Consider the following 21689-nt stretch of genomic DNA (forward strand, 5'->3'; position numbering starts at 1 on the left):
GGTGGTGAAACACTGGAACACATGGCTCAGATATCGTGGAATCTCCTTGACTGTAGTATTCAAAACATGACCAGGACAAGGCTCTGTGCTACTCTCTAATTTAGAACTTTGATCTAGAGGACTAGAAGTCCCTTCTAACCTAAATTATTCCATGATTTCTATTTGGCAAATAGAAGACTTACATACAAAAAAGGTTTTTGACCAGGATCTCTCATTATAACATACAATTACTCATGTTTAAAAATAATTACTGAAATTTTTGAAAAGATTATTATGCAAACACACACATTCTATATCTTTATTTGTATATAAATATGAATTCCTCGTCAAGCCATTCTAGAAAGTATCATTTTAAAGAGGCAAGGCAAACACTTTTCCGAGGTAGTTAAAATATTGTAGGAATACATTACACCTGATACTGAAAAACACAGGTGAAAGCCTACAGAACAATCCTTAGAAAAATCTGAAGTAATGTAGAACCTAAGCTGTATGAAGGGAAAAAAACACCCACTTGCTCCTCTGCTACAAGTAAAGGATGTGTTGATTCTTCACCGACAGAGGGGAGGCGTGCGCTGCCGACAGAAGGATGTCTGCTGGAAGGGTGTGATGATGCATCTCCAAAAGATGGGTATCTGGGATAGCCATTAGGTAAACTTTGTGCATTGAACCCAGGAGCTGATTCAATTAGAAAACAAGCAAAACCATATTAAAATAGAACATTTTACTGTATATGAATAAGACACCTTATATCTTAAGTTTCAAAAGAGAAAGTAAAATATGTAAAACAGTATTAAATATTCACAAAGCTCAATTTTGCTCGGAGGAAGGAAATGGAAAACAGAACAGCATCCCGGTATTTACTGGAACACATTTCTGAAGCAACCACTGAAACCTAGGTGTATTACACACCCAGTAAACTCCCTATGCAACTTCTCCTTCTACGATTAGCATCTCTCCCCAGCAAACAGAGACTCATTTACGTAAGCTTCCATTTCTCTGAAATCATCAATAAACTGGAATTCCTACTTTCAAATATCAAGCCATCTGAGATTTCAAAAATACCAGAAGATTTTAGCTAAATACTTCACTCACCCATCCATCTACTCAGAGCAAAAGAAAGATTCCAAAGGCACTGCACGTGTGATTTTAGCAGTACCTTTTTTCCCCCTAATAAAAAGTTTGAAACATTGCCCAACATTAACATTTCTCTGAAATGCTACAGGTAAAGCATGCTGATGTATCATAGTGCAATTCAATAGGTGGATTCGTAAGTGTTCTTATGCAACAAATAAGGTCCCAAAACTTATTTCTTAAAGATAATCCTCAGCAAGTACCTCAAGAGAATGCATTACTAGTAATTAGCCTCTTAGCTTTAAATTAGCTTTCTTTTTAACTACTTAAAGATTAAATTCAAATCAAATGCTATTTTCAGCTAAGTACCACATTACATTCAGGTATGTCATCTGACAGTAGAACTATACTTACTGGTAGGTGTTCGAGGGGTTCTTGGTACTTCCAACTCAGTTTGATGATTATTCCTTTCTACTACTGGTTCTTCTACCACATTTATGCTATTATTCTGCATTATCTCTTGTAACATGTTAAATAGCTCTTCTGCCCGGGCGCACTTAAAGGCAAAGATTCCTATAAATACACCAAAAGAAAAAAATCAAAATCCTACAACTCAGAAATATGCCTTACAATATATGTAACTTTCAAGAAATAGAACTGGAATCCACATAATGAATACCTGTTAAAGAAGCAAAAGTGTTATGAAATTTTTAATTGCACCAAAACACACAAAATTACTGTGACAACCTTTAGAGTGGTTATCTAATAGAAGAATAAGGTTCCCATGCACCAAAAGTTAAATTAGAACAAAAAACTGATTCAGTTAGGAGCAAAACTAAGTTTTGAGTGCTAAATAAGGGGGGGAAAAACCAGCAAGATTTTTTTTTTCTTTTTTTTTAAAGCTGATTAAAACGATACCTGTTAAATAAATATGTATTTAAAAAACATTAAATGAAACTATTGTGCTGCTACAAAGTCATATTTCCTAAATCAGATTTCTATTAAACTACCATAAAAATAAGATACCTGCACAACAGAAAAGGATTTAAACACTGGGTAAAAGTTTAGTTTCTTTAAGAAGACTAAAATGAAAAGCTAGTAAGACAAACTGTGTGAAACGGACAGTAACAAACTAATTGTTTTAGGCTAAAGGATAGACACAGAACACAAAGTTAGCAGCAATACCATGTATTTTGTGTGTGTATTGTGCCACTTTGCCTTTGAACAGCAGGGAGTGTCCCAACTTACCCTCACCAGCAAAGTCGCAGCTTTGGATTATTCTTCCATTGAAAGCATGAAGTTAAAGTTGACACGCTTGTTAAACGTGGGCGCAGGTACTCATTTTTTAAAGCGACTATTACAATCTAAAAACACTCTTTACTGAAAACTACCTACCTATACAGCTGCTTCTGTAAGTGCAGTCATGTGAATGTGCTGGCACTCACTATCATCATGTATTTATTTAGGGATGCAGAGCTGTGATAGATCAGAACCACCAGAAACGCTTCACATGGCAGAAGTTCACACAGCCCCAGCTGGGAATATACCGAATGGGCTTTGAGGAATGATGCTCAGCTATTAATATGCAGCTACTGCACTGAGTAAACTTCATGTTTGCAACACTGCAGCTACAGTGCTTCTACTACTATATGTCCCTAATCCAGCCAAGTACAATAGCCCATGTTTAGTATTTTGTATATTTCTGAACATTTGCCTGGATATTTAAATCTTAACGGACAAAAACCAGAATTTTAAAAAAATCTAGGTTCACAAATTTTAAAAAGTTCCCAGTAGGTTTCTGGGAAATTTAGCCACCTTTAAATACATTCATATTAAATACAATGTGATCTGTCACACAACTGGTGACATACCAACTTTTCCAGGTTTCATATCCTGAATTATCTGTTAGATGTGCTCCCAAAACATGTCTTCAAGGTCTTTAATGCCTAGCACAAACTCAATGTTTCACCATAATTGCTTCGCACAACTTATCAATAGAAATAACTTAATTTTAAAGAAAAAAAACAGAAACAAGAATACTGACTAATGTAAGAAGTTGCTGGACAGTATTCAGGGAATTCTCAAATGAAAAACTTCTTGGTCATCCCATGAAGTGAAGTTTTGCAACTGTGCCCACAAAACCCACTGTAGGTCTCAGGAACAATGTTCCATTGCAAAAGGGCAGGAGAGAACATTTTCTGCCACATTTCTTTTTTCTCAATATTCACAGTATTTTAGTATTACATAAGGAAGGCAAGAAACAAAAGAGGGAAGAAAGGGTTGCTGCTTACACAGCCTGCTTAATCTTGTTTATAAAAAGAAAAAAAGAAAAATTAGAAAATTAGAAGGAAAGCAGAGAAGTCAATTAGACTTGGTGTAAGATTTTGCAGACTTGCTAATAGACTGTAGAGAAGAACCTTCAGATTAGTATTTTCAATTAAATGTTATTAGTATCTGTTTTCAACGTTCAGAAGAAGCAGTAAATTAAACCTACAAAACCCATTAAAGTGATTATCTTCAAAACCAAGTTTATTACTTTAAGAGTTATGAAGATTTCGTTTAATATGGAGTATACTTCATTGCTTGAAAATATCTACATTTCTCATTAGGAGATGAACTGATGCCTTTTAAATTCTCATTAAAAAAAACTTGTCTTCCTTTACCTCTGCTTGGACAATGAATATTGACTAGGTTTATTTATGATCAAGTTCTTCCATCTTTCTGATTTTTTAACAGTGAAATTAAAAAACAAAACCCGAAATTCCTCAGTGTCTAAAATTATTGATAAGAACACTAGTAAATGCTAAAAATCCAGAAAAACATTGGAACTTAATTTCACAACATATGAATGCATAAGAATTCCAACTACACACGGCTATCTCACGGTAGGAAGATGCAAAACCAGGCTGAGAGCTCAACTGAAACAGCTGTTCCCTCGGGGACTTCTCTAGGGAAGAGAGAAACACCTGAATCTTCTCAGGTGGAGCCAACCTTGGCCAAGGCAGGCATGGTCTGGGTACTGGAAAGGTAACCATCTTTTTCCAGTGAAAGCCATACAAAAAAATAACTGAGCATAACTGAAGTATACACACTTCATAAAAAAACATATCAAAATTTGAGAATTATGTCATTGATATTAATGAAAATAGTATTTGCTTTAGGAAGAGGATGACACAGAAGTTTATTACTGGAGACAATAATACGGTGGGGATATCCAGTTCATGCTCCTGTCTTTTAAAATCTTAAAAATAGAGATTCTTTGAATTCTGAGGAGATTCCTCCACAGTTTTAGATTCTACTGCCTCCCCCTAAGTCAAGTCAACCTTTGAGGCCGGAGAATTTCCCTGTCAAATCCACCTCCTAAGTTGACCGAAAGAATACTCACATAGAAACTTGAAGTCCTCCAGACCTACAATGCCAAAAACTATGTGCAACTCAAATCCTCAGAAGACCATTCTTCATAAGGTAATTTTTTTCCAGAAACCACATTCACATATAGAACTATAGCCTTTGTAACTCTTGTCAAAGGACTGGCAAATATCTTCCGACATCAAATAAATTTCCACAAAGCTTTATATACAACATTTGCACATACCTTGTCCAGTTTGACACCTTCGACCACTTTCAAAAGAGAAAAGATTTGAGTCATAGCCATAGCGACGGAGACAGAGGTAGTGCCATTTTACAGAGTCCCTTTTACGGGTGTACAAAATTAGTTCTGTATCTGTAAGTTCCATTATGCCAGAACCCAGTTCATTACCATCATCATCCACATTAATAACCTATAAAAAAGAAATTAAAAAGCATTAGGTAATTACTCTATTGAGAAACACCACCACTTTTAACAATCTTAATGCCTGACTGGTAGACTCCATCTGCACTGTCATATTAGTTACAATCCTTGAAGTCAACATTTAAAAAAAAGAAAAAAAGAACTCAACAAACTAGTTTCTTTGCTACCCTAACCCAGAATTTAAAAAATTAAAGTTATACTTATTTAAAAACAATACAAATGAGACTGCCTAACATTAGCGTAAAATCTGATGAGAAATTTAAAGTAGAAGAGATTTGTAAGCTAAGTATTTTTTTAAACTGGCTTTATGTACATATTCTAGTATTCCCACATGGATAAGGCATACCTCAGATAATGGAATATTTCAAAACCCCATTTCTAAAAAAAAATAATATTTGCTTTGTCATATAACCCCACTTACAGTTGTGAAAAGGAATGAGAAAGAGTAAGTGGCTCCAAGATAAAGTTTCCTTCACATACATGTGCAGCCTTGCACTGTGCTGAATCACCTGACAGTTTTAGATATTTTGCTGCCTTTTTAAAGTCAACAAATAATTCAAATACCTTATAGTTATCTTGTGTGAAAAGATGCATATAAAGCTAAACTCTTGTTCTTCTTGCTTTTAAGCCCGTTTTGAGATCATCTGCATCCTTTACAGAATTTGGACAATATATACTTCCTCCCTATTTTACCTTACAATGCTGCTTTTAGTGGGATTCTTTCTTAATCAACAAAAAAGCTACCAAAAAAAATTCCCTGTGGAATTAATGTTACTCTTTAAAGAAACATTTTCAACTTGAAATCTAGTCAATTGAAAAGAAGTAGGAATAGTTTCATCTGCCCCTGAGGCTTATGCCCATTTTCCTCATTTTGCAAATTATATCTTTCATCTCTCTCCCCCTGCTGCTAAATCAGTGACCCACACAAACAATAGAAGACTTCTACATGGAGAAAAATAGGAACTAGTTACACAAAGTGATACATAAAGAGCAAGAAAACAGAAAAATATTTTATCCTTCAGCTTTCTTAACTTATAATACTAAACATTTCCAGAAATTCCCATGGCTTTAAAGCTCGTTTCATTGTTGCCTTCAAGCAACACATGAATCATTTTTCACTATGGAAGCCTTACATTCCTTTCTCAACTTACAGATACGGTTTGGAGCACAGAAGCAAATCTGACTTGTGTGACTATGCAAAGATATGTTTACTTACAGTCACTGACTTCAGATGCTTTATGCTTAGCAGGTTAAGCACATGAACGAGTGTTCACATGCTTATAAATTCCAGAGATATATGGGACAAAAGGCACTTAAAATTTCTCCATGTAAAGGACAAAAGTTTTCAAAATGTAAAATCGGTAGAGACCTTCAAGTAAAATCAGCGGTCTTAAAATTTTCCATTTCTGATCCCACATTCAGGTTCATAATCACACTTCTCCAAAAGCTATTTATTCCCTTATCCTAACGACTCCTTCCCTAACTTGACCTTCTATAGCCTTCCAGAGGCAACACCACTTACTTGGACTCTACCAACTGAAATGGAGATTGATAAAAATCACAGGGCTTCATCTCTTTCCTGAAGATCAGAACTGTCCTAAAAAGCCTACCCTGTCTAGGGAATTCCTGTCACCACTGGTAAGAGAGGGTTTCTCAAAGGTGCAAGAGAAACCTGTAGCCACAGGGACCTGCAACTCTGCAATGTGTCAGCTGTTCAGAAATTTGCACTCTATTTTCATTTTTTTTTTAAATTTTTTTTTAAAAAAAGGTTTTTTTAAATCACAGGCCTAGTCTGCAAGAAAGCAACAAAACAGTTCACAGCACATCACACCAGTTGCATACCTTAAACTTGTTTCGGTGGTTATCTGGGACAGTTTCTTTATCTGGACAGCTACAACAGCTACCCATGACTTCTTTAGAAGACCATCTGATCTCTAAAGTGGGAAAAAAAACCCCACGCAACAAAATGATCACTTAGTTGAAGTTAAAATAAAGTAATATAAACAAAACAACCCAATGCAAATTACTCTCTGGCATACAATTCTTCATAATGAATTTTCCAGTCATATGTAATAAAAAGTCAACATAGATACTAGAAATATAATAGTTAATTTAGATTTGACAGTAAGGAGTGGCAACACTGAGCTGTTAAAGTCCTACCAATAACTCGAGGTTACTACCAAACAGACTCATTTGATTTGTCACCTTAATTCCCATGGTAGCAGCTTGGGGGAAAGCAAAAGCTAAACACCATGCGAGATTTTCATCTCCTAAACCAGGCTTTTACACAAGGCTCCTATCTGGATTCCAGCTCCATCTGATTGAGCACTTCCCGGCTCAGAGCACAGCACTAGTGACACCCCTAGAAGCCCTGGGCTGTAGCAGGTTACCAGGCACAGGCAACACAGAGCCCGTATGACAATCCTGAAAGGCTGCCCTGGCTTTGGCAGCTCCAGAGTGGAGGCATTCCAGGCCTGGAGGCAGCCCTGTGCTGGCAGCCATGCAGTGAGGCTCTGTGCTTCCAATTTTGAATACTTCCCATATTGCAGTGTGCATCAAACTATGTAACTGAAGTCAAGGGAAGGAAAAAAACCCACATTCAACACAAATATTTTAAAACTTGGGGTTTCTTTTATTTCTATTAAGTTCCATTTGGATTAAATTGTGTTACACATTCGTTATAAAACAGCAGAATACCCAAGTAACACCGAACAGCATGGCTAAAGTAATGAAACAAAAAAAAAAATCGGTATTTTTGGTATTTTCATTTAAAGATTTTTGTGTGTATGGCAAAACTTTCACAAAACAATATGATAAAATGTTCACAGAATGAAGTCTCACAGCTTGCTGTTTCACCCTCTACCACCATGAAGAGGGGGTTAAGTCTCGTATTTCTTAAATACAAGAAAATACTTAACCCATTTACATCATCTTTTTATTGGATAAGAACTACAATTTCCACTACACAAATGAACAATGGGGCAAAATCCTGGAAGAGAAATCCTGGAAGAGAGCTGTTAGGTCAACAGGAGATATGACATTAGAAATCAAGGAGAAAGAAGACAGAATGGGTTGGTAAGTTTTCTTGACTAGAGGGGGAAAAAAAAACCAATATCATCTTGAGAAAACTATGACTTGTTTTCTAGGCAGGCATTTCTATTAGCATGCAGCAGTAGTATCCATGTAGCACTTTAGTCTGCTAAGGAATAAGGTGCAAGGAATACAATGAAGAACAGCTAACTCTTCCGCTCTTTTTGATCAGAAAAGCCTCTCAAAAGAGATACTCCTGCTCTAGAGACTGTATAAATCAGCCAAGAATCCCCTGCAGAGGGGGCATGGCTCCAATTAATCCAGTCATAAAGAGGCAAAATAATCAAAATCATGGATTCATTTCTGGCCATAACATGAAAACATGCATTATATTGACAAAGTTTTTTCCCCAAATCAAGATAAAACTGGGGGGTTGCTTGCTTGCTTCTACTGCTGCAGAGAGAAGCTATGCTACACACAACAATTTTTTTTTTTTTTTTTTTTTTTGCATGGTGAAGTTTTTAAATTTTTTTTTGTAGTAGTAGTAGTAGTTGTTCCTCCTCTTCCATTAAGCAAGGGAGATACAGGTAATAACACCCTGTTCCTGGCTTCCTGCCCTGGCACCCCACAGTGCCTCAGTACAGTAATGTTCAGATGTTGTTCTTGTCAGCTTACTCAGTGCCCTATTCACTCTGAGAATCCCCTGCTATGAAGGGCAACAGGTGACAACAGCCTCAATGCAGATTAACAGTGAATACTCTGGTCCATACAATGCAGTTGCATCTCCCTCTAGCTTCCTTCAGGGACAATGCATGCACTTAATAAAGCCTAGACTTAGACCTCCTCAAATGATTTGCAGTGCAAACAGAACTACACAGCTGCATGCTGTTAGTATCACACTTTCTATGCATTCAGCATGAAATAACTGACCAAGTCTGTTGAAGACAGCTGCCTGCAAACTTTTTTAAAAACCCCAGAATTGAAATGCAGAGCAGTTTGGGGGGAAAAAAAAAAAATCACTAGTTTCAAGAAGAAAGCTGTAGTATGCATTTGAAACACAGCTTCTGTATCTCAGGAACAACAAAGAAACGGCATGTAATCAATTATCTTACAAGCTTGTTATTTTGCCTCAATTATGTTCTAATATTAATATTTCAGAAAACCAAGAACTGCAATGCTGCTTCAAAAGAGATACGTGAACCAAGACTATGAGGAAGAAATTAAACAGCTATGGAACTGGCAGGATTAAAAATCACTCACCTAGATTTGGCCATTAATATTCCCAGCCTCTGCTGCAGCATCAGGGATTCTGTCATACTCAAAGTGTCATGCTGTCTTGTCACAGAACTAATCATTGGACCTAGAACTAGAAGGGTAAATAACAAGAAAAAAATTGACATTTTTGTTAAGATGCCAGTTAGTAAACTAACAAAAATACATGCTTTTGTTTATATTTTGTGAGTATTATGTCAAGCAAGGTCTTCACAATGTTTGAGATAAGACTGATCTCTGAGTTACCCTGGCATTTCAGTGCCTTGGAAGAAAATAATCTGGCATTCCTGTCTGCAGTGTAGCCTGTCACACTGGGGACTCCATTCATTCTCCACTGCGTACCCAGTGCAGTGTGGAAATGACAGATGTGAAGCTCCCATTATCCTCAGTGCATACCAAACCAAACCACAGCTGACAAACAGAAGAACACATGTAACTTACTCTACTGAACTGCCTCTTGCTTATCCTACTGAACACATACACAAATGCTGACTTGTATGGCTAACACATCACCCTTTCTCTGCTTCCCTCATGATTCTTGCTCCATGACACTAACCATAAATTGCTTGCTTTTACTTCCCCACCCCCCCGACTATTCTCACACTAGCTATCCACTCACATTTAACACTGAAAACTAACTGCTGCTTCCATCACACTAACAGCTGGCAGTCTCTGTTCTCTGCTTGTAAAATTGCCAAACAAGCACTTGATGTTTCCTTTGACGCTGCTTACTACACTCAACAGAAAGGCTAATTTCTCAAAATAATACTTTATTATTAGTCTTCCTTATCAGTCTTTCAGGATGTCTGTGCAAACTTCTTTGAGACCACTGCAGCTTTGCTCATAAATTTTTTGCTTCAATTCTTTGTATTCATCAGCTGTCCCCTGTGTTGCCCCTGGATTAAAATCATTTTGGGAAACCAAAGCACTCTGCTTTTTTGCATAGTATCAAGAGTAATGTAGTCCCAATTTCATCCCACATCCTAGGCATCATTATACCAGTTGCAGAACCCTCTCACTTGTGAAGGGATTGTACAAGAGAACACCAGAAATTCAACACTGGCAAATGCAAAAATAACATACCTAGCAAAGGAGTTCTATCTGTTAGGAAAGATCAGTCACATAGTCATGCAGTCCAATGGAAACTCTAGCTGGACAGATATCATAAAGCAAATGAAACGAAACTGTTTGAAAAGAACTAAAAGTGCCAAACCAAAAATACTCTTCTATTGTATGAATCCATAGTGCACCCACAAATTTAGTAATGCATGCCATCAGGCCTCCCTGTCAAAAAAAACAGATTAAAAGCAGAAATATGCTACTTAGATGGCTCAGCCTGAAAAAAGGGAGCACACAGAGCAGAAGAAATCAGTACAGAATTACAGGTGGCAAAGAGAAGATAAATAAAGCACAACTATTTTCCAAACGCAACCATTGGGGAACAGCAGTTGACATTATTAAGAGGGGGTTCAAAGAAACACACAGAAGTTCTTTTTTCGCACATGGTACATAGTTAACCTTTGTGATCTGCAATGTCTTGTGGGAATGAGTTCCAAATATTTAAAGATTCAGAAAGTAATTGGACAAATGAAAGCTCCATGAAGAGCTTTTAAACTCAAGGATGTCACATCTGGCTCAAAAAGCCCCTACGGGGCAGATATTTAGAAGGGTCTTAAGGAATGATCATAAAATGTTCCTTCTTACTATTCCCTTCCCTATATATTTACTACTGGCTGTCAGAATTTACTATTTACTGTAAGAAACAGGATACTGGACAAACTGATACTTCAAGTGTGACCCAACAAAGCCATTCTAATTAACATATATGGACGACATCTACTCAGCATAAATTTGTGAATGCTCTGCTGTAAGACATTAAAAAAAGGAAATAATTAACAACTTATACTTAACTTGAAAATAAACCCTAGATTTCACAAAGGTACCTAAAGGTAAACTTATTGAACTGCTTGACAGATACGTACTTTTGCATATAGTTGTGTGCAGGACCTATCCCTCTGCAACAAGCACAAGCTTTGTTTATGTGATGGCCCTACCCAATCTAGTTGGTATTATTAAACTGTGATTTCAGTCAGGTTAGATTTTTGCTGGCTTAGCATACCAGACCGGCCAGCAGAAAGTCTAGCAAGTGCCAGAGCCAGCTGCAGACAGAATCACAGCCTTAGTTACCTCTACCCAGTTTTCAGAAAAACTAGCCACCTCACTAACTACTGGGATTGAAGTTTACCAAATTCCCTGCTAAAATTTTCAGAACAGGAGAATGGAAAGAGGGAGCAGAAAACCTGACCCACCCACTCTGGTGAAAACTTAGGAGGTAGTCATTAGAAATATAATTAAAATAAAAATATTCACAGGCAAGCTGTCCTAATGCAGGTATGTTTGCACTGGTCTTTACCTTGGTATTTTTCTAGCAAAGTTTTAAAGCTTTTAAAGGGTTTGGCTACCTAAAGCAGACTAGCCTATTTCAGTTACTAAGAATGATTCTTAAACAACCTAAACAGTTTCATAATGGATTAAAGCAAGCATACAAACTTGCTGCACCTAACTTCTTTTAAATGTAAAGCAATAACAGAATTCTCCAAACAGTTGCTTCCAATTACAAGTTTGCTGTTTACTCAGTTCGGGATTTTCTTAAATTTTCCCAGATTGCAAAATATTTACCCAAACTTAAACATACAAGAAGAAGTAGACATTTCCACAGTCACAACCCTAAGTTATGTCTACAATGTCAAATTTAGGAGCTGTAATTTCCCCATTCACAAAGCATCAGTGGTGGATGGGTGCAGTCATGCAAGGAGGGGGAAAGGGATGGAGAATATTTTCTGCTTCTCCCTAACATTACTGCATTGCAAGGTAAAAATCCCAGGCAAGACAAACCAGGACCAGCATTCATCTAAACCTTGTTAATGGGAGGGAAAGGTAGGAACTGCCGTAACTTCACTAAGATTTATTACTTGGCTTTGTAAAGCAAAACGTAGCTCTTTCCCTCACAGACTAAGCAGGGCCAACAAGTTATGCTAATCTCTCAGAAGTCAAGGAACATAAGGCATCAGTGTAAACAAGAGCAGATACTTTAAAAAGAACAACACAGTCAAAAGCTTGTATAAATTCTAACATTTGCAGTTCTACAGTCTCCCCAGGTGGGGAATGATCTGAACGAGGTGTGCATTCCCCTTCTGTAAGAAAGGCTACATGGACACACTGCTATCGTACTCCTCATTTTGCTCGTAGTCACCCCATTAAAGTCAGCTCATGGTTGCAAAGCTGATCTAAAAGCTGGTTTTAACTTAGCTCTGCATGCTCTGGTTACAGAATCAAACATTAACTTTGGGAGATATTTTCTGTACACCTAAATTCCTCTCACAAACCTCCTAAAAATCAGAAAAGGAAAAAAACCCAAACCATAGCACACCTCAGAAAAGGTAGGGAGAAGCAAAAGTGTCATGTCTCTAAACCCATCTTTTGCACAGTCTTTTCAAATGAAAAAGTGGCCTTCCAAACCACTAGCTGCCACAGTGCTAGGTCCTCTCTTATGTCTTTCCATTTAGTGTGTAAGAAACAGAGTCCAAATGTTGTTGTCTAAACTGCATCTAAACTAGACACTAGGAGTAAGTATCACAGATAATGTGCTAGACAACGGAACACACTGAAGGAGACAAAACTAATTTGGATAACTTCCTCCCAAAATCCATGGCCCTCAAGAATTTGGATGTTTACATATACAGGGATTCAGAGAAGTATCCCCAATTTAGTATTACGATGACCATCAGGACACCTGCCCAGTACATCCTGCAATCTCACACACAAATTGGCCATACTTGAAGAAAACACAGCCAAATCCCTACAGATACATTATAACTAATTTTCTCATCTCAGTTTTAGAGCACTTGTTAATGTCAATGGTTCTTCTACAGCAGGGGGATAATTTCACCCGCAAAATGTTACCTCAGAGATTAAATTGAAACGTAGAGTATAAATCTGAACATTTCAGGTTATACATAGAAATTTTCTAAGTAACTCATTACACCCTCTGCCCACCAACCAGAGCTGTCACTACAGCAAAGCAGCTTTCCAAACAAAACAAACTTTGTATGAAAGCGTAAGACAGCAAACAGACAAATAAGAGAAGCCAATTTACCATGTAAGAAAAATATTATTGAGTAATATAAGGCCTGTTTTATTGGCATGTTATTCATTTCAGAATACAGGCGAAGGAGGCTGAATGGTACTGCAGTCAGTCCTTTGAATTTTGCTGGTAGCCAAATACTGCCCATCTCACAACTGGCTAATACAACGGATTAAACAAATAAACTCTGTATCTAATGTGGTATATCCTAGGTCTTTAGAGTCATGATGTAATCCATGCTGGCAAATTCTATATGATTTAAGAATCCTGGTATCGTACTTGGGACTTAAAAATAACCCATACTTTGACCTTCTGTTTATTTTGGCTAGCGTATCTTCACTGCCATGAAGCCAAGTTTTTCAACTGGAAAACAAAACTTCACATTTCTGGTACATGGGACTCCCACATACCAGACCTCACATGCACGTAAGAGATGAAGCACCAAAATAAAGCTAGTAATTATTGAGTGTGGCCTTAAAATCCAAGAACCTTATTTCCCCAATGGTCAAAAAAAAAGACTTCTTCACTTTATAATTACCAAAAGGAAAAAAAAAAAATCTGTACATCAGCAAAGACTGACTTTAACATTTGGAGACACAACAGACAAAAGAGGTGCCAAAACTGGAATGTTCTCCCATGGAAACACAGGGGTTTAATGGGATACGAGTGTTCAAGAGAACAGGAAGAAATCCACGCAAAATACAGCAAAAGAAGCACAAAATGCTCTCCTTGCCTGCCCACGCCTGCTGCCATCACTCAAATCTACTCATCTTCTTTCAGGTGCCCTGGAAGGCTCTTGCCTTGCACAGTCTGACAAACAATAACATAACAATTCACACCCAAGAAGCAAATGCATTTTGGGAAGAAAGTCTGCTTTACTTTAATAGTAAAGCAAACTGAACTAAGGTCAGACATAGTCCTTGCCCTTCATCCACTTGGCAACAATTACTAAGAAAATTACTACTGAAGGTGCCTAAGTACCTTGGATGAAAAAAGCAGTACTAACAAACCATAATGGAGTTAAAAACTACAACGAAGGAGATCCAAAAAGAAACTAAACATGCTGAGAAAGAGTTTGGTGCCACTGGCTGCCATTAGCGAAAACAAAGTAGGAATGGTTGAGGTGAAGTTGCAGAATCTAGTTAATGACTTTGCTTATGCTAACAGGTGGAGTTTTCCCTCAAGATTTTTATTAAAGGAGCATGTTGTCAGGCTTATGATTAAAACGCAGTAATAAATGTACACTCCTTTTCTCTCTTTAGCCCTTTCCAAAGCAAAAAAACAAAAACAAAACAACAAAACTGACAAAACCCAAGCTAAACTGTAAAAGCTTTCTGACTCCAATGAAAACAAAATTATTGCAACCACATACCAGCTAAAGCACACTAGCTTGCCATTTCAGTGCAGTGCCCTCAGAGGCCTCTTTGAACACGCCTGGAGGAGGCTGATGCAGGATCGCACCAGAACTCACCCTCTCAGCAGCATTCCTTTGCCTGCACCTTCTGCTGCTGCCAACTGCCTGCTCGTCAAACTCACAGGAGGCTTTCTTTTTTTCTTACTCCTGCTTTTTAACAGTCAGATCACCTCACAACTCGACCTGTTTTGCTATATATGTTTTCATATATTTGGATTCAAAATGAACAGCAACTTTTTATTTCATCCCACTTTAGTGCCATATAAAAATAGCCAATACCATTTAATAAAATTAAAATGAAATAAAATGAAACATGAGGAAAAGCAAACTTGGAGCCTTGTTGTTTGTTTAAATTCAGAACTAGCAACTGATCTTGAGGAGTCATTATGCAAAAATTTGAAATGGTATGCTACTATTAAATTAATTCTCTACTGTTCTCCTTAAAAGTGATCATTTCAACAAAATGCTCAAATTTAGGCGAGATAGTTAAACATTTGCAGGAACACTGTTCAACAGTAATTCCTTAAAAAAACATGCTCATTCAGACAGAAAAGCTCTTATATTCACCACAATTACAGTAGAAGTGAAGATTAAAGACCAGGTCAAACAGCTGAGCTAAGATGAGCAGAGGGAGAACTGCAGCAGGCAGCAATGTTGTGCCAACACTAAATACTTCATGATGTTTGAGACCAATTTATGTAACACCAATCCTACACCTCTCCACTTTGCTCTAGCATGACATTATAAGAACTGCATTCCCTTATCCTGAGATGTGGTACCCCCATACTTTGGCCTGTCCCAATGCAATATAAAGAGTAATGGCACATTTCATTTAAGTAGTAGGTTGGTACAACTGTTCTATTCAACAAGTGCACATACACACACATACATACAGCATTAAACAGAGTTTCTAATTTTCACCTCAGTGCATTTTGAAAACTCTACGTCTTTAATGAACATGAATCTTGAACAGAAGCACAAAAGCTGTTTGCTCCACCATCCCCATTAATCCTTCTGAGGATGTGGGACGCTGTTTCTTGTTCTACTCTTTAATCGCTCTCCAAAAAATGATCCTCTTACTCTAAACTTCCAGAGAAACAAGACTTATGTTTTACTTGGTATCATTTTTAAAACAACTTACACACATGCAAATATTTTTCAATTTCTTAGTAAAACAATTTCTCCAGATCCACACTACCATATTCTTTTCTGTGAATGTCTGCCAGATTAACTGCATCCTTTTAAAAGAAAACAGCCAGAACATCAAACTCCAAACCATGGCATTAGGTTAAACAAGCAAGCATTACTAAATTGTTTTATTCTTGGACAATCTGAATCACTTTTAAAACATCCTATAAGGAATAGCATATACTGCAAGCATCATTTTTACACAATAATAAACAGCAGAAATGGGACTGAAGTTTTAAGAGCTGTGCTATGGAAATGCTTTTTGGATTCAGGATAAAGGAGAAAGGCAAGGAGATGGGAAGATAAAGTGGAAGGCTACAATAATTAAGTAATGGGGCCAAGGAAGAAAAAAGTATCTAGCTTAATTCTTAAAAAGGAAGCTTGACTTGAAATTGTTTGAATAGTGAGTCAGTTCTCCAATATTTAACCACAAATGCCTCCTAAAACTTGAGGTCTGCAGCTCTTGCCAAGTTTTCAAAGCCAGTGAAGTGCCAAATCTTGTAATTAAGTAAATGGCATTGAGTTTATATTTTGTAATATTTTAATCTTTGTAATATTGTCTGTTCAAACATTTCAGGAAGGGTTAAGTTCTGCTTTTATGTTTTTGACATATTTTACACACAATCTTCTAATGCATTAATAGAAACAACTCTGGAAAGCCTACAAGACTTTCTTACTGAAATGTTAAGCGGATTGAGTAAAAAATTATCAAAACTGGGACCATGCCACTGTGTTTTATTAAAATAAATAAATAAACACAGTATGTCTATCATTTCAGTATGTATTCTCAATATGTGCCCTTTTTCATCTATCCATTGGTTCCACTATCAGCAAGTTCTTAGCACTTTGATATAAGGAATCTGGCCTTACCTGAACATCAAGCTTTTATATATGGTTTTTATTTCTTGGAAAACCGAAAACCAAATCCTCCCAAGATCTCATTAAATCTGTGTTCTTTAAAAAATAGCTTGCCTTCTGTATTTACCATTTTTCCATTTTCCACACAAAACTCTTTTTACCACTTTTGAAAGGGTCACAATTTTCTTGGTCCTGTTTACGTATCTCCTCATGTGCTTCTTGTACCTTTTTTTCTTTCTACTTCAAGGAGAAACTCTAATAATCATTTAAACTAAGCTACCCCTGTGGCCCCAATTCATTACATAAAAGGGAAAGATTAACAATAGCTAGTTACACCTCTAGATCAAAACTATGCCGATTGGTCATTGAAGTAAAATTCACAGTCTTAGGGTATCTTTTGTCACTACTGAACTGCATCTGCCAAAAAGCAGGTTTAGGTTAAAATTATTTTCTTTGTATTCACAATGAAGAAGAGCATAAAAACATTCAGTTAATGTGTCTGATTTGCCAAATCGTGGTAACCTGACTGCATAGATGTCTGTCTGTGCTTTGGGCTACACCAGCTCATTAAAATTCTGATTATTAGGATGTGTGCAGCAGATTTAAGTAAAACCCATTTATAATCATATCTGTGCATCCAAACAACTATTTTCTTCTTTTCATTGCTGAATCTCTTACAGTCAACTTTATGTAATTAAAAAACTACATCTTCTTTAGATTTGAGTACTACTTTGCTAGTGATTTACACCCTCCACATTAGTCTAGATGATCTATGCCCTAAAAAATATTTTCCAATTTCAGATGGAAGCTACTAAAAACTACTTTGATCTACCTGTACAATGGAGAGCAAAGTTTCATTAAGCAAAAAATCCTTTATTCATAGTCCTTTATAATTAAAGCAGCTAAAAGGTCCACTTCTTTATACTCCCATGTTTTAAAAAAGCTCCATTTAGGGTCTTATAAAATGTGTCCTCCTTGATCACTGCTGAAACAGTACAGAAATGTCTGTAATAGCCTACAAAGCCTACAGAGCCTTACAAAGCATTATTCTGTTGTGGATGATTTACATCACATTAGACTACTGCTGTTCAAAGTTAACATCAGGCACCATTTTCTTTTAGCAAAGAATAAACATACCTTTTTATAGAATCCATATTGTCTGCTTTGTATAACTCTCCTTTTAGCATTTTAAAAAGCTATAAAAGTACTATTAGAAGACTATATGTCTATCAATAGAAATGTGGATGTCAGTGTGTGCATGTGTGTGCCGTATCTACACACCAGAACAAGGAGCAGGACAGAGATTAAAGCTTAGCTTGCCGTGATAAGGAAGAGCACCATTCCCACAAGAGTGCTCCCAGCAGTACTGCCTGATCACAACACTCGCCAGCAGAACAGCCTGCAGCCTAACACAAAGTTGCATCTTACTGTGTATATTGTTCCTTTTCCTGTTACCGCATCCCCAAAACAGACTACCGACACACATTTAAGACATAATAAATAAATAAATAAAGCAGAAAATTAACAGATGCCCCTTCTATGACTCATGGAAGCTGATGATTGAGAAAAACGCATCACATCATCTCATGATGATTAAAACACCTAAAAGATCATGCAAAAATCATTTTGACGTTACCAGTCAATAAGGATCCCAGATATGTCATTAAGATTTTACACCTTTTTTCTTGTCCTGTGTCACTCACAAGGGATCCTGGCTAAACCACTTGGCCACAAGTCCGGCTGCATGGTGAGCAGGCGGACACAAGAGTGCAAGCAAATTAAACCTGTCAGAGAATGCATCTCAGGTAACTTGAAGATCAGAGAAACAAATATCACCTTGCCCTACCATAGGATCTTGCACTGAATTTTGTTATACCATTCTTCCTAAAAAGACAGAAATAAAACTAAATCTTTGATTCTTATTGTAAAAGAACTGTCATAGAACAACTGTTTTCATTACAAAGTTAGCCTGAGTAACCATTTGCTCTCTTCTACTTTACAACATAATGAATTGTAATGTAAGAATGAACATATGGCTTGTAAACCCAGCCAATACTTAAAATTCCTCAATACCATCAGTTGTGGACCTCATTATTTGCTACTATTTACAAAATTAATTTTTTTTCCCTGAGTCACCTTTTTGAATCTCTATTTCCAACTCTATTTCCTGGAAGAGTATGGCCTGGGATAACAAGATTTGAGATGGTGGGAAAAGGGGAAGATCATCTGATTTTTGCCTTCTTTTTGTAAAATTTAACTCTTCCCAAGACATTACTGAAGCTTAATCTTCAGGCACTTTACTGTCCCAAATTTTTAAATTGAAAGACTGTCTGTACAGTGAAGGTGCCCATTTTTGAAGAAAGGAAGTTTACAATGAAATTAAGCTTTCCTCACCAGACAGAAAAAAAAATAATACATTAGAAGTGTGTGTGTGTGTATATAGATATATGTATACTTCTGTTTAAACAAGTCCTTCCATAAGATTCTTTCTGTTAACAAGTCTGAATAGGTGTCATTTAGAAAATAATTCCTGTGGGAGGTTTTTAGGATTAAACTGTCAACTTTCTGTGTCACATGACATTTAGAAGCACTGGTACATTCAACTACACAGAAAAAATCATATTCACTTTCTTGTACTGAAATTATCTCCTATTGTCATAAGTGGCAGGTATTTAAGGATAAAAAGCAACCTTTCTAGATTTTCATTTTCCTAACAGATGCATGTTTTCTAAGCAACAACTATGATGCCTGAATACGTGCACTACAATCTCTCACAAAGCAGTCATATCCAAGATTTGGATTCACAAGTACTGTGAAGACTGAATAAGCAAGAGTGACACAACTCAGTTAAAAAAAAAAAAACAAACTCCTAAGTGAAAGGCCTAAAGAAGTGCCCTGAACTTTCCTGGTGCAGGCACAGTAGCCTTAAGTTCCAGCCTCAGACAAACCTCACACACCTTCTCCTCTCCTTGGCCATGGGGAATTCCAAGCACTGCAGAGTGTCAAATATCACCTGAAACGCTGTAGCCCTCAAAGCCTCCACACAGATGTTTTGTTTCTCTACAGCTGCATTCAGTGGTAATCTCTACATATCAGTTCACACTGGCTACATGTTTCTGTATTATTTTGTGACTCAATCTTTTGTGCTGCAAACTTCTCTAACTTCTAGATAATAAGAAAGAGGTTGATGTAGCGCAGGAACTCATGCTTTCTGATCAACGAATCAATATGATTTCGCAGAAGCTTCTTATTGTTTAAAATACCCTCTACTCACACATCTCACAACTTTGACGTAATACCCTACTTACACACTTTGCTTAATTATACATTCTACCTACTTATCTTATACTACTTATACACATATCACTCTACTTACACATTTTCTTTCTTACTTATACTTTTTACAACTTCTGCATAACACAGTACTTACACATTTTACCTGCTTATACATCTTACAACCTTTACGTGATACTCTACTTACACATTTTACAACTTATCCATAATACAGTATGTATACATTTTGCAACTGCTGTGCATGAGATTTCACACTGCTTGATTGATTTCTCTATTCTGTCCATGAGCTCCGCACGCACTTTTCTGATAATACAATTGGTTTTAATCCAGCGCAGCACAGTCCTTTTCATCTATTCCTTGCTGTCTTGGTATTTAGTTTTTCAGCTTCTTCTTTCTCAATTCCTTTCCAATTTAGCACAGTTTACCTTTCAGTCCTTGATGAATTCCTGAGGGCTCTAACAGGTGGGACTCCTGATCCAGGCAAGCAGCATTGAGATGATGACAACAACAAAACCCATCCAGCGATCAGCAGCCAAGTTAGTCCAGGAAATCCAAACAACAAGACAGCAAAGAACAGAAAGCAGATATAAATCTATCCCTCCTCTCCCGTCGAGCCTTCAGACTGGAGCTTAAAAACCCTTTTGGGGCTGATGTGCTGCAGCTGAAGGTGGAAAGGCCAGGTGAAGCCAGTGAGGGTAATTCCAGCCTGGTCCCACTCTGAGGGCTCTGATAAGAATAGCTAAAGATGGTTTCGCTGGGGCACACTATCAAGGTTAAAATACCTTACAACAACGTAGTTTAAAATACCACACAAACTCCAAATACTTTTGTCTATGGAAAATAAGCTGATTTGATTTATAGCTAGCATGAACAAGCTTACCCTTGCCCATCCATTTTGTTAGCATCTGATGGCTATATTGAATGCCCATTTTCTTTCATAAAGAATTAATTCTAGAAACTGCTGAAGATGCCAAAACTTTACTACCATTACTAACCATGACTACCTCAAGGCAGCACCCATAGCACTCTTTTAAAATGATATTAATTCCACAACAGGGTCTTGTGTTTACTTGGGACTGAAGTCTCCAAAATTTACCCTCCGCAGATACACAGTTTGAACTTCCACGGTGGAAAACATACACATTGAAGCCAGGGAGGCCAGCAGAGTACAGAGTACACTACATTAATTCTTCATATTTATATGATACTCTCTTTCACAAATAACTACTCAAACAGATCACACTCTCATTATTCTGTGCCAGCTGCGCTATTCAGTGGATAGTGAAGTAGTACCACTTGGCAGAGTCCATTAGCTTATAAGGTCCAAACAGTAGCTCTTCCGTTAAATTTTTTATTATTAAACTTAAAAAAGGCCTTGCAAAGAAGAAACCAAAACAAATGGAATACTGATGCTTTGAAAATCCTGTGGACCCCCATGTGAGCTGCTGATTCTGAGGTATTATTGGCTGAAGCAGACAAGTTGTCTCCTTTATGAAGAGTCTCTATTCATAAGTCAGCCACCATGTCCTAAACCAGGAATCCTCAAACCAAAGACTGCAAGCTCAAGGTTCATTTCATCTTCCCATCCTTCCTATTCTCCCCTGCTGTTCAAACAGCTCTTTGCA

At 37.1% G+C, this 21689-nt stretch overlaps 1 protein-coding gene across 4 annotated transcripts in view; it reads right to left on the bottom strand.

Annotated features, from left to right (window-relative positions):
* FRS2 (fibroblast growth factor receptor substrate 2) overlaps window positions 1–21689 on the bottom strand; it is a 49919-nt gene that overhangs the window by 9513 nt on the left and 18717 nt on the right. For 2 of the 4 annotated variants that reach the window (XM_032106008.1, XM_032106009.1), the window contains exons 2-6: window positions 9155–9260; window positions 6707–6798; window positions 4667–4853; window positions 1486–1644; window positions 512–675 (exon numbers count right to left, since the gene is read on the bottom strand). In XM_032106008.1, coding sequence (XP_031961899.1) covers window positions 512–675; window positions 1486–1644; window positions 4667–4853; window positions 6707–6772 — 576 coding nt within the window. In that variant the 5' untranslated portion in view covers window positions 6773–6798; window positions 9155–9260. Of the gene's footprint in view, window positions 1–511; window positions 676–1485; window positions 1645–2319; window positions 2352–4666; window positions 4854–6706; window positions 6799–9154; window positions 9261–20489; window positions 20514–21689 lie in introns of those variants that run through there. The other 2 variants (XM_032106010.1, XM_032106012.1) reach the window with 2 other exon arrangements.

This window comes from Corvus moneduloides, chromosome 4 (genome assembly GCF_009650955.1).
Source record: "Corvus moneduloides isolate bCorMon1 chromosome 4, bCorMon1.pri, whole genome shotgun sequence".
In the NCBI taxonomy this organism is placed as follows: Eukaryota; Metazoa; Chordata; class Aves; order Passeriformes; family Corvidae; genus Corvus; species Corvus moneduloides.